This window comes from Sorex araneus, chromosome 1 (assembly GCF_027595985.1).
Source record: "Sorex araneus isolate mSorAra2 chromosome 1, mSorAra2.pri, whole genome shotgun sequence".
NCBI classification, from domain to species: domain Eukaryota; kingdom Metazoa; phylum Chordata; class Mammalia; order Eulipotyphla; family Soricidae; genus Sorex; species Sorex araneus.
This window is the reverse complement of record NC_073302.1, coordinates 426,817,850-426,833,325: the sequence shown is the minus strand read 5'-3', so window position 1 is coordinate 426,833,325 and position 15,476 is coordinate 426,817,850. Positions and strand designations below refer to the sequence as shown.

Genomic DNA, 15,476 nt, shown 5'->3' with positions numbered 1-15,476 from the left:
ACGGCTAACGGCAGAGTTGCCATCATTGCTTCAGAGCCTCCCTCAAGGCGGGCTGTAATTAGGAGCTGGGAGATAGGCATGGCCCCCAAAGGGGAAGGGGGTTTGTGGGGGGTGGGGGGAAGCTGGTACCCAAAGCTTTCTTGTCTTCTCTGGCCCTTGGCAGAGCAGGCCGGGAGCCCGGGGCCTGCCGCCAGTGGGGTGGTCACGAAGGGACGGTCCTGGATCCCGGCCACCCCGACCCCCAGTTCTTTCTCTTCCTTCCCATGGGTTCTGCGGGGGTCAGCTGAAGGCTCCCGAGGCTCCGGCTTTTGTCTCCGGGCCAGCTCGGGGGCGCCTTCGGACTCCAGCAGGCACCTCTCCGCCCCCGCAGTGGCCCCCAGATGGGGCCTGCGGGGAAAGCCCATTCTCTACCACAATGTCCCCAGTATCCCTCCCCCCGGCCTCTGTGGCAGGCACATTCCCTTTCTCTCTTTCTCTTCTTCTGGGTGTGACGGTTCGCAATACAGGTACTAAGGGGCCATCCTATTTGCTCCGGAGTCTACTTTCAGCCCGCATCCCACCCCGAGTGGGCCCTCCGAGCATCCCCAGGGACCTGCTCGACTTCCTTCCCCTCTGCCCCTGCGCTCACCCGTCTCCACGTCCTGCACGTAGAAATGGAGGTCGTCGGTGATCTCGGTCACGAACACGGGCTTGTAGCTGGCTGAGCGCTCCTTCTCCTCCAGCACCGGCACCAGGTCCTCCACGGGCTGCTCCTCGTAGTGGGCCCAGATCTGCGGGTCAGCAGAAGGGGGGTGGCGGCGGTCACCCGGCGGGGGGCGAGTTCTCCCCACCGAGAGGGAAGGAGTAGGTCTGGGGGATCAGAGGTGCGGGGTGCTGGCCTCACCCCTAGGCTGAGAGTCCCAGAGACGGCAAGAGGGAAGCTGGGCTCCCAGCCACTCGGGCCGGGACCTGGGGCGGTCTCTGTCCACCTCCCCATCACCCCCAGTGGGCGAGGTTACACTGGGCCCCTCTGGGTCCTTGGGAGAGAGGGGCCGGTCGCTCTGCAGGCACCAATCCTCTTCCTGGCTCATCTGCTCCCCCCGCCAGGTACCTCGGACCCCTAACCCCTAGGTCCAATCCCACACCTGGGGACTGTCCTGCTGCTGAGGCCTGCGGAGGAGGATGGGGTGGGGGGCCTGGGGATGGGGGAGGGGCGTGGAGCTTTCCAGCAGAGCAGCGGGACGGGACGAGCTGAGGTCGATGGTAGGGGGCGGGGAGCAGGGGACGAGGGGGTGGGGTGAGTATTATTAGCTGCCTAGAGACATCTGGCATAGAGCCCCCCAAAATGGGTGGTGCTGCCCCGCCCCACGAAGCACTGGACAATGGGTGGGGGGATGGTGCAACTGTTTGCTTTAAAAAGAGAGATGTGGGCCAGAGTGATAGCATAGCGGGGAGGGTGTTTGCCTTGCGTGCAGCTGACTCAGGGTGGATCCCTGGCACCCCCTGGGGGTCCCCCGAACTGAGCTCAGAGAAGGGAGTAAGCCCTGAGCACCCCTGGGAGTGGCCCCCAGAGACAAAAAAACAAAAAGGTGAGCCTGTTTTCTCCCGGAAAGGGGGGGGTTGGGGAACTTCTGTCTCAGGCCCGCGACAAGGCAGCGAGCAGGGCCCCCGTGTCACCAGCGAGGGAGGCCGCCGTGGCCGCCCTCGTCCAGTCCTTCCTGCTGACCATCTCCCCTGGGCCATGCAACCCCCCCAACTCCAGGAGGGACTTCGCGCCTGCTTCTCGCTGCCATGCGGGTTCTGGGGTGACCTCAGGAAACAACTCCGGGGGGAAGTGATGACCTGGGAACCACTTGGGGGTCCCACCACAACAGCTCCTGAGGCCTCTGAGCCCCTCACCGCTGTCCCACCCCCTCAGCACCGCACCCAGCCAAGGCCTCCAAGGGGTGTGTGTGTGTGTGAGCGGGGGTGGGAACTGCTCTTCCTGCCGTGAGCAGCTGCGGGTGGGCACAGGAGGGACACTGGGGTAGGACACGTGCACGCAGTGAAGGGGATGGCGGAGCTTCTGTCCTCAGGGAAGGGCTCGGCAGGTCCCACCATCTGGCTGGCTCCCCACAGCCCTCAGGGTTTCTTTTTTTTTTGCTTTTTGGGTCACACCCGGTGATGCACAGGGGTTACTCCTGGCTCTGCACTCAGGAATGACTCCTGGCGGTGCTCGGGGGACCATATGGGATGCTGAGAATTGAACCCGGGTCGGCCTCGTGCAAGGCAAACGCCCTACCCGCCGTGCTATAGCTCCAGCCCCAGCCCTGAGGGTTTCAGAGATAACACCCACCTCATCGCCCCCCCCCCCCCACAGGTCTGCGCCTGCTCCCCCACCCTGCTCATCCCTCAGCCCACCCAGCCACAACTGTTGGGGACACCTGGGATGGCTCCAGGGGCGCTCACCCCCACCCCCGAGCAGGAAGGAGGCTCCTCAGCCCGTGTTGATGAATCGGCAACAGACTGACAGGGCGTGAGCAGAAAGTGCTAATGACGCCTCAAGTGAACGCCTGGGGCGACAGCATCAGGATTCCTCCAGGGATGGGGGGGGCTCCCTGCAGGCTCAGGGGGGCAGGGCGTCAGTTCCAGAAAAAGCAGGTCGGAGCCCTGGACGTCCCCTGCACCCAAGGCTGGGAGGCAGCGGGGGAGGCTGGGGTGCACCCTCCTCCAGCCCCCAGGGGAAGGAGAGAGCACGCGTGTGCGCTGCTCCCGGGAGAAAGGAACCCCATTTCCCAGAGGCCGAGCACAGATGCCGCAGTGACGGGGCAGAGATTCAAGGGGGGGGGGGCTTGGCTGCCTAAGGCCCATCGTGTGTGCATCTGAACACGGGTGCCTGTGCGTGTGTACATTGTGTGTGAACATGCACATGGGAACATGTAGGCGTGTGCACATACACGCATGTGTGCACAGGTGCCTGTTTTGCTCAGAGGAGCCCTCGGCAGCTTGCTGTGAGTGGAAGGAGGGCCGCGCCCTGCGTGTCTCTGATTCATAAGGGCCCACCCCCCCATCCAACCTCTCCCCCCCGCCCCCCCGCCCCGTGAGCTGGGCCGCGGCCTCCCTCCTGCTCTGAGGCCAGCGGCCAGGAGGGCTCCTCCTGCTGCGATGGCAGCTCGGGCCAGGCCAGGGCTGACTCTTCTCCTTCCCCCTCTCCCCTGTCCTTCCTCCCTGGGGAGCTCCGGCTGCTGCCCCCCCACCCCCCTCCCCCCAGGCAGGAGCTGCACTGTGAACCCCGCGGGCCGGCTGCGGCCTTTCCTGTCCAAATCCTATTTAATGTTGCAGTGCAAGAGCCGCCGGGAGTGGGGCTGGCGCGGGGCCAACATGGCAGAGGCCGGCACGCACGCAGCAGGAAGCCAGGCTCCATGAAAGCCAATCAATGCCAATCCGGCCCTGTGTGGGCACGGCCGGCGGGGGCCCGGCCTCAGCAGCTGCCACCTGCGGCTCCCTCAAGGAGGGCCCCCAGACCTGTCCAGCTCCCCTGGGCGAGAAGAAGCCCCCAGGCCACTCACCTCGCATCAGCCTCATGCTGGCGGGGGGGGGGGGGGCGCAGCAGGAGGCTGTGGTGGGGTGCGGGGGCGGGGGATGCTCAGAGGAAGCTGGGAGGGGCAGCACGGTGGGGACCTCTCCGCAGGCAGCGGCAGGAGCCCCCCGGAGCCCCACGCGTGCCTGACTCTGCGTGGCCTTGGCAGCCCCTAGGGAGGCCCAATGGGGCAAGGTGGGGGGTCCCGGGGCACCGCAGATATAACTTGGGTCATCCGAGCCCAGCCCGCTCTGAAGGCTGCTCCAGACAGCCCAGCCCTGGGAGGTGGGGGACCTCAGAATTCCCCAGGGGACCCCCCTCCCACAGAAGCCGGCTGAGCATGGGAGGGGCCCGGGGAGCAGGCAGGCCCTCCCTGTGCCCGCTGAGTGTCTCCAAGGGCCTCGGATCAATCACGGAGCTGTGTAGGGCGAGTTATCACTGGTAATTACCCTGTGGTGCCGTGTCGGGGTGCTGGCAAGAGGAGGTGCTGCTAGGCAAGACCTCGGTACCCGGGACGGGGGAATCCCCAGATCAGCCCTAGGTAGGGGGGGAGATCCCGGCCTCCACCGAAGGCCTCCCCTGGATCTCTCCTGGGGTAGCTCTGAGGCCCAGGGCTGTGTGTGTAGGTGGGTGTGGGGGGGCAGCAAAGACGCTCCCTGAAGGGAGGCATTTGGGGGGCTGCTACTTGTCACGCTGGGACTGTGACTCCTGGCAAAGGCTCAGCCCCCGCCTCTTCCATCTCCCTGCGGTGGGTGGCTGGGGGTGGGCAGGGGAGGGGCACGGTGGGAGGGAGCCCCAGGTCGAGCTGTCACAAACAGGAAACCCGAGAGGAAGCGTCTTCCCGGGAGAAGCCACGGCTGCCGCATCTCTCAGAGCAGCGCGGCGGCTGCCGTGGCCTTAGGCAGGCGACGAGGAAAGTGCGGCTGGGTCCTTCCCCGCTCCCGGCACCAGAGCCACCGCTCCCGAGAGGACCCCCTGGACGGGAGGGCAGGCGGAGGGGGGGGGCCTCGGGAGGCGAGTTGGGAGCCACACGGAGCTCCCAGGAAGGCCCCTTGGTGCCTGGCACCTGCTCACATGTGGGCAGTGCGGTGGCCTCACGCCCCTCCTCGCTCGGGCTCCAACCTTCTGAAACACGGGCGGCCATTGACTTGTCCCGGTCACCAGGGCTGGGCGACAGGGGGCCGGGGTGGGCGCCGGCTCCCACCGTCAACCCGCTGCAGTCCTTAATCATCCGCCTGTTTCCTGGGGCTGCTCCCCGCGCCCGTTCCGCCCTTCCACCTCTCCTGGGCTGTAAATCTCCGCCGCTCACAGCTTTACGTGTCTCTGGGGACAGCTTCCCCAATAGGGGCCTCCCTGCAGGGCAATTCCGGGCCGCTGCCGCCCAGGGAGGGGTCCCTCTGGAAGGGGGGGTGGGGGGAGGGTGGCGAGAGGGGCTCTCCGCCAGCTCCTTCCACTCAGCTCTCTGGGCCCATTCTGGACCACCTTAAGTTTGCCGCAGGCTCAGGACGCGCATGCTTTGGGGGGGAGGGAGGGACGCGTCTCCCCAGGACACGCTCCGCTGGCTGCAGAGAGTGGAGGTGGGCTGGCGGGGGTCGGGGGGATGTTCCCCCTCCAGACACACCCGTTGCCGGGTCTGCAGTGCCCAGGCCTCACTCCCCGCAGGCCGAGCAGGACCCCCCTGCGCGCCTACCTTCTCCTTCTTCTGCTTGGCGGCCTCCTCGGCGGACAGCAGGGACTTGTAGTAGGAGCTGCGCTCGGCGGTGAAGTGGACCTTGGACAGCGCCTGCTCCACCAGCAGCACCGACAGGTTGGCGCCGTCCATGTGCAGCCAGCCGATGAAGTTGCCTGCCTTGTCCATGCTCTCCACCTCCACCTCCACCTGCGGGCCAGAGAGAGAGGGGGAGGGGCTGTCAGCTGTGGCAGGGCCGGAGGAGTGCGGCCCACCCTGCTCCCCCCTCCACTCCCCGGGGAAGGCGGCCGCGGGCTCGGGAGCAAATGCTCAGTGCTCCCTGACAATCAGCGAGGCCTCAGTTTCCCCGAGTGGGGGCTGCAGGTCTCGGCGGGTGCTGCCCAGAAACTATCCTGGATCGACGCGGCTCTCTTCTGGGGTCGGAGGGAAGCCGATTCAGAGCCGGGGATGCCCATGTCACTTCCGCATCTGCCCCCCCAACCTTCCGCCCCAGGCTCTATGCCTGGACGGTAGGTGGGCCCGGGAGCACCAGGGGTTGCTTGTGCGAACCGAGTCAGGGATGCACTAAGGCGTATGAGCACCAGTGCCAGGCCAGGCGACGAGCCCCCCCCCGCCCTGCCCCCTCCCCAGGGCAGCATGGGGCGACATGTGCAGGCGCTGAACCCCGAAACCTGCACAAATCCCTGCAGGACTCAAAGGTTCCCGAGTCGCTCTGCCCGAGGGCCCCCGAGGTGGTTCGGACCCTGCTCCTTCCTGCCCGGCAGGTGCCTCCCTGCGCCCCCACCACGCCCATGACCCCGGCCAGCTCCTTCCCTTCTACGGGGGCCTCTCACACCGCCCTACTGCTGAATGTAAAATGGGTATTAATTTAAACAGCTTCAAGCTCGATTAAGCAATAAAATGAATGTCTAAGTACCTGGGAATTCTTGGAAGCTTGGACCGGAGCCAAGGCGGGCGGGGGGCGGGCAGCAGTGCAGGGCAGAGGATTAGGGGGTGCTGTCCGCCCTCCCTCATGCTGACTCAGCAGAGAAGTCAGTGGAGGGGCGGGGCGGGGGATGAACAAGACTGCTCCCCCCCCCACCACCCCTGTAAGACAGAGTGGCCTGGGCAGCGGTGGCCGAGGAGTGGGGCGGGCCCTGGTTCTCTTTCTCCTTGCACCAAGGCCTTGCGGTGGAAACACACGTTCATCAACCAATGCCTCAAGCTGGGGCGGGGTGCAGAAGGGGAAAGCGTGTGCAAAGCGTATGCAAAGCGTATGCACACTAGGAAGGCAGATGCGCATTCCATCCATGCTGGTGTCATGGGGGGGAGGCTGAGGCACGGAGTGGGGACACGCAGGGCTGAGTGAGAGGCAGGCTCTGGGTTCTGGTACCGCCTTGCCCACGTGGGACACGTGGGGCTCTGCTGGCAGGGTCTCCCCCAGACAACGGGTCCCAGGGACAGGAGCAGCGGGACAGTGGGGTCTCACTCCCCAAAGAACATCCCCCCCCACAAGTGCTTCCTTCTGTCCTTCCAGCAACAGATTCACCTGTGGGCCAGGGGGCAGGAGGGCACAATGGTGCTCAGAGAGAGACAGGGGCGGGGCCGGGGATCAAGGATGGTGGGGAAGGCACATGCCTTGCCCGAGACCCCCCCCACCTCCCCGATCTACCCCTGGCCAGGAGGAGAGCACGGAGCACACTGGTGTCCCCTCCAAACCAAAGCCGAAAGTAGGGGTTCAACCACGGCTACAAGAGGTACAGCCTTGGTGGCACCCAGCAGTGCCACGCCTCCAGGCAGGTGCAGGACAGTCCCCCGCCCGAGACTACAGGGTGCGCCCATCAGCGCACCCTGTAGGAACGACAGCATTGGTTTGAAAAAAGCTTCCCGCCACGGCTGCACCCCACACTTTATCCACGAGGGAAAATCGGCGATGACTATGTGATGAAACGCGGCCTCAGTAGGAGAACCCCCCCCAAAGCCCTGCTCGGGAACCCCCCCACGGCATTGGGGTTCCCCGGCCACTTGTCGGGGGGCAGAACAGCCGCACCAAGCAACCCCCTCATATCCCTCCTCCGAGCATGGTCTGCTGGGGTGGTGCAGGAACCCCCGAGGCAAAGGGGCCGGTACAACCCCTCTCCGCCCGCCCTCCAGGAAGCAAACCCCCAGCTCCTGACTGCCACAGGCCACGTGTTCACCTCGGGGTGCACACGCAGAGCAGAGCTACGTGGGAACCCGGGTGTGGGGGACAGGCCCCACCCACTCAGCCCGGCCACCTGCCACAATCTGGGTGCCAACTTGTCCCCTGCAAGGTGCTGCACGGTGGCCACAGAGGAAAGCCAGGGCCGAGCACTCCGGACAGGGATGGAGCTGTGGTCCCCTGCTGCGTCTCTTGCTCCCACTTTCCAGCAGGATCACCAGCCCCATTTCCTCTGCTAAGGCCCTGGGGTCGGGGAGGCGGAGCAGCGGAAGGTGGGGCTGGTCCAGGGGGATTTGTCTTCTGAGCCGCCCAGCCAGGCCTCGGGCTGGGAGTGGACAGCTGCTCTCAGCTGGTCTCCAGGGGGCCAGCGGGGGATGGAGTCTTCTTGGATCTGTTTCTCCCCAGCTCCAGCACCTTCTGGGGAAACTTCCCAGAGCCCCTGCCCGTGAGGAGCCGCCCACCGGCGCTGGTGCCCACAGCCTCACTTCCCTGTGGAGGGAACATGTCCCCTTCCAGAAACCTCCATCCTGCGCACGGCCAACCTGGGCTCAAGCTGGCGTGCATCTCAGAGCCCCTCTGCTCCGGGGTTTCCGGCAGCGGTGCGGAGGGCAGGGCTTTTGAAGTCAGGTGTGGGGTCAAATCTTAACCCCAGCCACGACTTTTGGGCCCAGTCTGGGCTTGTTTGGTGAAAACGAGATGTTGGTCCCTGCTCCGTGGAATGGAGCTAGCGCCCGCCCCCCCCCCCCCCGCCCCAGCGCCATCTCTCTTCTCCCCGGTCCCTCCAAACGCTATGTCTCACACACCCTAGCCCCCAACCACAACATGGAGGGCTGCCAGGGCCAGGGGGCCCCACGCCCGGCACGACCAAGGATGCCTTTCTTCACAGGGGTCACCACAGGGGCTGGGAGGGGGCGCCACACCCTGAGGGAGAGTGACTGGACCGGCCACGTCCCTCACCACCGCAAGACACGTCCTCGTGCTCCCCGAGCACATTAACGTGCCGCTAATGAAACCGTTCTGGCTTATTTGCCAAATGAACACAAACAGCACAGGCTGTTAACCCGCCTGTTTCCTCACCACCCAGGAGGAAGAACCCTGGGGCTCCCTCACACCTCAGGCTTCAGGGCCGCCCTCACGCTTGGGGGGGGGGGGAGACACGAGTCCCTTCCCACCCCTACCCCCGGGCGACAAGAGGCAGGGCCACAGTTTCCTCTCACCGGCCTCTGGGCCTCTGTCCTCACCCCTGCCCCTGGCCCTTCCCGGACTGTGGATTCCGCACAGGGGCGCAGCTCAGGACCACCACAGGCAGTGGGGGCCCAGCCCACTCCTGAAGCAGGTCTCTGCCAGGGGGTGCCACAGGGGCGAGGCACAGGGGCCTTCAGGGAGGAGACGCCAAGCCAGGTGGTTGTGAGTGCGCCATCAGCCCCCCACCCCCACCCCAAGGTTCTGAGACCTTATGTGGCGAGGAAGGAGAGTGTGCGGGAGGGGTAGAGGGATGGAGAGCACGAGTGAGAACATGGAGGAGCAATGCCGTGAGGGTACACTGCCGGCCCCCCGCCCCAGCTCTCTCCTGTCCCAAGGCGCCAGAAGTGCTTGCTGCCCAGTAGCTGTTAATGCCTGGAATCAAGATAAAAGACCCCAGGGAGCCATCTTTGGGGGCGGAGGGACTCGGATGAGGGTGGGGAGAGGAGAGCCCAGGGGCCGCCCCCTGAAGGCTGCCCGGACAGGGCAGTGAAGGGCAGCTGGGGGCAAAGCATGGTCCAAATGCGGACTCAGAGGAGAACACACAACAAGGGGGGTCCTGGGGCGGGGAGGGGAGGCACCGAGACCCAGAGGAGCCAGGGTGTGGAGGGGACCTAAGAGCGGGTGGTATGTGTGTGAGACTGTAAGGTGTGAGTGTGTGAGCGTGTGTGTGTGTGTGTGTGTGTGTGTGTGTGTGTGTGAGGGAAAGTGTATGTATGTGTGAGAATGTGTATGTGTGAGACGGTGAGGTGTGAGAGGGTGTGAGTGCATGTGTGTGAGAGAGAATGTGTACATGTGAGTGTAGTGGTAGGTGATGGAATGTGTGTGAGAGGATTTGAGTGGTGCGGTGTGAGGGAGCATGTGTGCGAGGGAACACGTGTGTGAGAGAATGTATATGTGTGAGTGTATGACGGTGTGTGAGGGTGTGAGAAGTGTGAGTGTGGTGGTGTGAGAGGGCTTGTGGGTGCCGTGTGTGGCGTGTCTGTGGCGTCTGAGCGTGTGTGCGGATACTGACTGCAAGTGCCTCTAGAAGGCAGAGCAGGGTTCGCTGCGGGCTGCCTCTGGGCAGTGACCTCACGGGTGCGAGTGCCGGGCGGTAGCCTCCACCTTGCTACCTGCTGTCCGGCCTAGTCAAGCTGTGAACACCCCTAACACCCGCCTCAGACGAGCAGCAAGCCTGGAAGGGAACAGAGGAAGCACCCTGGAGGGAAGCTTCCCCCGGACGCTGCTCTCCGTCTTCCTCTACACCAGCTCGGCAGGCTGCTCCCCGCTCCCCTCCCAGTGCTCCCCGCCAGCAAGCCCAGGCTCCTCAGGGCCCCTCTGCTCAGACTGGGGGTGAGGCACGGAGTCGCCCACAGATGCGCTTGAGAAACTGTGAGGAGAGTGACTTTCCACCTGCCCCGCTGTCCATGCAGGACATGTGGTCAGAGTGGGGTCCCCTGTGTTCTTTCTGGAGTGCCCTCCTGAGCCCGGGGAGGCTGGAGAACCCTCCAGGGGGTATGGGGTGCCCCCCAAGTGGCCTCCTGGCCCCTCCGGCTGGGAGGAGAGGAACGAGGCAGAGCAGAGACTGTACCAGGTGTCTCCCAAGTGTGTGTGTGTGTGTGTGTGTGTGTGCTGCGGGGGCCAAGAGTTCATGTGTCCCCTGCCCCAGGCATCCTGGGACTGCACTGGGGCCAGACCAGGGCGGTCTCTCTGGTGGGGAGGGGTCAGCTGCAGGAGGCTTCGACGTGCCCCACCCAGCCAGCAGCTTCCAGCCCATGGCAGAGCCCCAGACCCGCTCCGTCTCATCCCAACTAGCGGGCTACTGCGGGGTTGGTCTTTACAAAGACGCACACAGAGGGCCAGGGGCTGGGGCTCGGGGGCGAGCACAGGCCCTGCGTGTATGTATGAGGGAGGTGCTGATTTTGTACCCCGATACCCCCACTCCCAGCCCCGGGAAGCATTTGTGTGGGCCCTAGAGTATGTCTTTCCCTTTTATCTTGGAGGGAAAAAGAAATCACTTGGGGCAGGAGGCTGGGGGCGGGGGGGGGCTCAAAGGGCAGGAGCACGGGCTGTGGCGGGGGCGGTGGGGGGGAGGCCCGGGTTTGATTCTGAGCCCTGCAAGGGCCCCCGGACGCCGCCGGGAGGGGCCCCGAAAGCAGGCAAAGGAAGAAGAGGAGCTCCCCTGGCTCTGGGGATGGGAGGTCGGAGGGGGCCAAACGGTGGGACGGGGATGCCCTCGGCTGGAAAGTGTTAGACAAACGCCGCTCTAAGGAAGGCCACTCGAGGCCTCTTTGCCAGTTTAAGCGCTCCTCAGATTTCATCTCGGCTGCCCTTTCGGATGACCCCATAAAGCTAAGCAAACCCTCTTCCACTTGAGAACTTCCTTCCGACAGACCTCGACGACTCCCTGCTCTGGCTGCTTCTGCCGGGCCTCTGAGCTCCGGCTCTGCTCCCCGCGGCCTGCCCTGCTGCCCGGTGAGACGCGCCTTCCCAGCTCCTCCGCCCAGGCCCTGCACGAGCCCGTGTCCCCTGCGTCGAGATCCTGCCCCAGAGGGACTTCACCCGAATCCCCACTTTCTGGCACACAGAACACTTCTCGCCCCTGCACCTCATACACAACACCACTCCCCCACCCCACCTACCCCCAGTTTTTTTGGTTACACCCAGTGGCACTCTGGGGTTCTTCCCGTCTCGGGGCTTGGTGACCACACAGGGCCGGGGGGTGGAGCCGGGCTCCCACATGCAAAAATATGTCCTTTACGTCATCCTGACGCCTATGGACACCTCATTTGTTTTGTGTGCCTGGTCTTGGGTACATGGGTGAGGAAGGTCCCGTCTTGCCAGATCCATCTTGGCTGACCTGGGCCTCGGGAGGAAGCAGAGGCGCGGAGGGGTAAGCCCCCGGGTGCACGAGACCCCGGCTTCATCTCTGGTGTTGGCCGGCTCCCTGAGCACTACTGCCCAGCACATCGGCTGAGTCCAGCCCAGAGACCCTGGGAGGGGTCCCCACCCCACCATCACCGCAACAGAAAAGCCAGTCTTCTGTGAGAGCCAGTGGCCTGTCGTCTGCTGAGGGGGGGTGGGTAGGTCGTACAGCTGTTCCCACCAGAGCACGTGGCCTGGGTCCGGGCAGCTGGCAGAGAGGACCCTGCAGTCCTGGGCTCGGAGGGCGGAAGGCACCGGACAGACATGGCGTGAGGATGGGCTGGTCCGTCTCACAGACAGGAGCCGCCCTGACCGTCTTCCTCCCCACTGCACCCCCCGGCCCAGCCCTCCAGCAGGAAAGGGAAAGCACCCGAGAGCAAGCCAGAACCCCAGAACCAGGGCCGGAGAGGCAGTACCGTGGGCCTGGCACACGGCAGGCCTGGGCTCCCTCCCTGGCGCCCCCCACAGTCACTCCTCAAGCACTGCTGGGAATGATCCCCGAGTGCAGAGACAGGAGTCAGCCCCGAGCGCTTCTGGGTGTGGGTCCCCAGAACAAAACAGCAGAGCCCGGAACCCAGGTCGGCCATGCTGTGGGCAGGGGTGCCTCTACCCCGGGCTACCAGCCGGCCCCGGGCTAGAAGGAAAACCGGGGAGGAAACTCGCCTGCTGAAGGGGACCTGGGGGCAGCCAGAGGTGGTGGTGCAGGGCTGCAGGCGCCCCAGTCTCAGGGCGCAAACACAGGCCCTGCCTGGGGAGGGGGGGAGGTTGGAGGGCACGGGAGTGCCAGCCCTCCTGAGTCCACAGTGGACACGGCCACGCTTTTCCTGTTTGCTAGAGGCAGCCGGCCAGGGTGGTCGCTCACACCCCTCTGTTTCTCCGGCCCTGGCCGCCGCCGCTCCCCCCACCCCCAACCTCTCTGCCAAACCTCTCCCCCACCTCTCCCTGCTCCTGGCCCCGGCGCCTGAAGTTCTGCCGGGGCTTGGAACCGGGTCTTGTGGAAGTTCTCCCAGCGAGACGGAGGGGGGTGTTGGGGAGAGGAAGGACAGCGCGAAGGACGGGTCAGCAGCCGGCGGGGGCGGGATCTGTCCATCTTCCTGACGGGGCCCAGGGTCTCATCCATCACAATTAGTCCTCTCCTTCCCTTCCCAACCACAATGCCCTAAATAGGAGCGGCTTAATGAGGTCCCCGGAGCGCGGGGAGCCCCGCAAGCCCACTCTGCGCCGGGGCCGACTCGCCTCTTCCAGGGCAGGGAGCAGCTATCCCGGGCTCACCCCCACCCCCACCCTCCCCGGCATGCACAGGGTGACCTCGTTTGCCCTGCTCCCCCCGCGCGCCCGCCTGCGCGCCCCCCACTTCACCTGGCTGTGCTAGGCAGAGCCCTCCCGCTCCACGTGGGGGGAAATGTCCCCCAGGGTCAGCGGGCACTGCAGTGGGGGACGCGGAGTTCCCAGAGGTCACAATTAAGCCACGAGAGCTGATCCCTCTGACTCTGGAGGGGGCACGGTGAGCCCGAGCCCCCCACCCCCGCCAACCGCTGCCTGTTCTGGACGCTTCTGACCGCCACCTGCCGCCGCCTGCATGTCCACGGCTTTCTGCCCTTGGAGGACGGTCGGGCCACGCGGCCACCTCTCCCCCCCCGGCCCCGGGTGGAAATATCATCGAGGCTGACTCCTTCTAAGGCCTTTCCAGGTGCTCTCAATGACCTGCTGGGCAGCAGAGAGGGAGGGGAAGACTGGCCGTGGGCTGGACAGTACTCCCAGGGCCATGGAGATGGGGGACGGCAAGGACAGAGGGGCTTGGAGCAGCCTCAGAATGTTCTGTATGCCTGAGCGCTGGTCCGGCAGGGAGGGTGTTGGCCTTGCATGGGGCCCATCTGGGTTTGATCTTCAGCTCGCCCGATGGTCCCCCGAGCCCTGCCGGGAGTGATCCCTGAGCACAGAGTCAGGAGTCAGCCCTGAGCACCACCAGGTGTGGCCAAGCCTCCCCCCACCCACCACAATATTGAGAGGACTCAATAATGTGGGTCCTCTCAAGGATAAAATACTCACCCCCCCAGGGCACCTCCTCTCCCTACCCACCTTCCCACCACCCTTCCGACACGCATGGCCGGAAGCCCCTGTCAGAGAGCTGTCTGTCCACCAGCCCAGTCGGGAAAGTGGAGGCCACCCCCTTCTGGAAGGTTTTGTCCCAGTATACCACCCAAACCCGGCCAAGTGTTTCCCTGGGGTGACCCCAGGCCACTCGCCCTCGGGGAAGCTGTCCCAGTGAGGGTCTGCCCGGCGGGTGCCCACCTTCCCAGCCGGCATTTCTCTGTACCCCTGGGCGCTGTCTGGCCCGCTCCTCAGGGAGGCAAATCCCAAGGCTGACCGACCCGCGGCTGCAGGTTCAGGTTCTAACAGAGCCCAGGGCAGAGCCCAGGGCACGAGCCGGGGCAGCCTTGCCGGAGAGAAGAGGCAGTGCCAGGGCTGGGGGAGGAGCAGGCGCGCCCGGGTGGGCTGAAGGAGAGAGACGCGAGCTGCCCAAAATAGTCAGGACGCTTTAGCCAAGGAAGAGAAACGCTGAAGGTGCTGAACTGTATAAAAATAATGAAGCCCAAGCGCAGGGACCCTGGACCGATGTCACCGGCCGGCCAGGCAAGCATCCCTCGGCATCAGCGAGCAGCACTAGGCCCTGCAGCGGGTCCAGTGGCGGAAGAAGAGCATCTGTCTTCAAAGTGCTGAAGCTGGACTTGAGGCTACAGTGCCCGCCCTGCACCCCTAGGCCGCTGGCCACCCCTGAGTGCTAGCCCAGTGGCCCTAATGTCTCACGCCCCAAAGCTATGCCTGACCCAAGGCCAGTCCTGCTAAAAAAAAAAACCAAAAACCAAAAACAACCCAAACCAGTATGCGAGCCCTATGAATAGTGGGGGGGGTGGGGGGGGCTGTGGCATGCATGTGAGCCCCAGAACCAAAAGCAGCCCTCCTGGCAAGCAAGCCCGGCAACAAGGAACACCCCCTGCCCCCCGCAACTGATAATGAATAAGGTTAAGCAGGAGGGCTGCCGGGAGGCAGCTGTGGGCTGCAGGGGAGGGTCTGAATGACCGTGGCAGGGGGAGTGGGGGCGGGAGGGGAGCAAGGCAGACAGGTTAGGGGGTGGTGGGAGAAGGGGTGAGGGTCTGAATACAGCACCTGCCATTTGGGGCAGAATTTCAGGACTGAGGGAGGTGGGGGTGGAGGCAGCTGCAGACAGACAGGGGTCACAGGGCGTGGGGTGAGACAGAAGTGGAGGCCATGTGGGCCGGGGGCGGGGAGGGGGGAGGCTCAAGAGGGCCTGACCTTGACAAGTGCCGACAGACTGGGGGTGGCTGAAGGGGCCTGGATTCGGGAGAGCCCCGGGGAGGTGGGAAGGAGGGGGACCCACCAGGGGCCCATGCGTGGCGGTGGGGGGCAGAGGGATGCTGCTTGCAGGTGGAATTCGGAGAGAAGAGCAGACAGCCTGGTCCTTCCCTTCCCGGGCTCAGGGCGCTGGGCCAGCTTCCCCATCAACTGCGGGCACCAACCCCTACATTTCCTCCTGTTCTGGGGGAGGAACCTGAGAAGTGGGGCTGCACATTCAAGCCAGACTAGCTGGGCTCGAATTCAGCCCCCGTCATTCAGAAATTCCAGCTCATGGCAGGTGGAGTGATGATACAGGGGTGGGGGGAGGGAGGGGGAAGGTGCTTGCTGGCAGGCAGCCAACCTGGGTTCAATTCCCGGCATCCCATCTGGTCCCGAGTGCGACAGGAGTGATCCCTGAGCAGAGCCAGAAGCAAGCCCTGTGCACAGTTGGCTGTGACCCACCTCCCACCCCTCCCACCCCAAACAGACAAACCAAAAAAAACAAAACCCACCAGATACCCTGGACAAGGGATTTTATTTTATTTTTTTCCAGTCTGTGCTGC

General features: G+C 64.8%; 1 protein-coding gene across 1 annotated transcript in view; it reads right to left on the bottom strand.

Annotated features, from left to right (window-relative positions):
- Positions 1–15,476, bottom strand: part of SND1 (staphylococcal nuclease and tudor domain containing 1) — a 424,531-nt gene that overhangs the window by 6,520 nt on the left and 402,535 nt on the right. Inside the window, exons 17-18 of the mRNA XM_004608287.3 lie at positions 5,229–5,417; positions 629–770 (exon numbers count right to left, since the gene is read on the bottom strand). Of these exons, the coding sequence (XP_004608344.1) occupies positions 629–770; positions 5,229–5,417 (331 nt within the window). The remainder of the gene's footprint in view (positions 1–628; positions 771–5,228; positions 5,418–15,476) is intronic.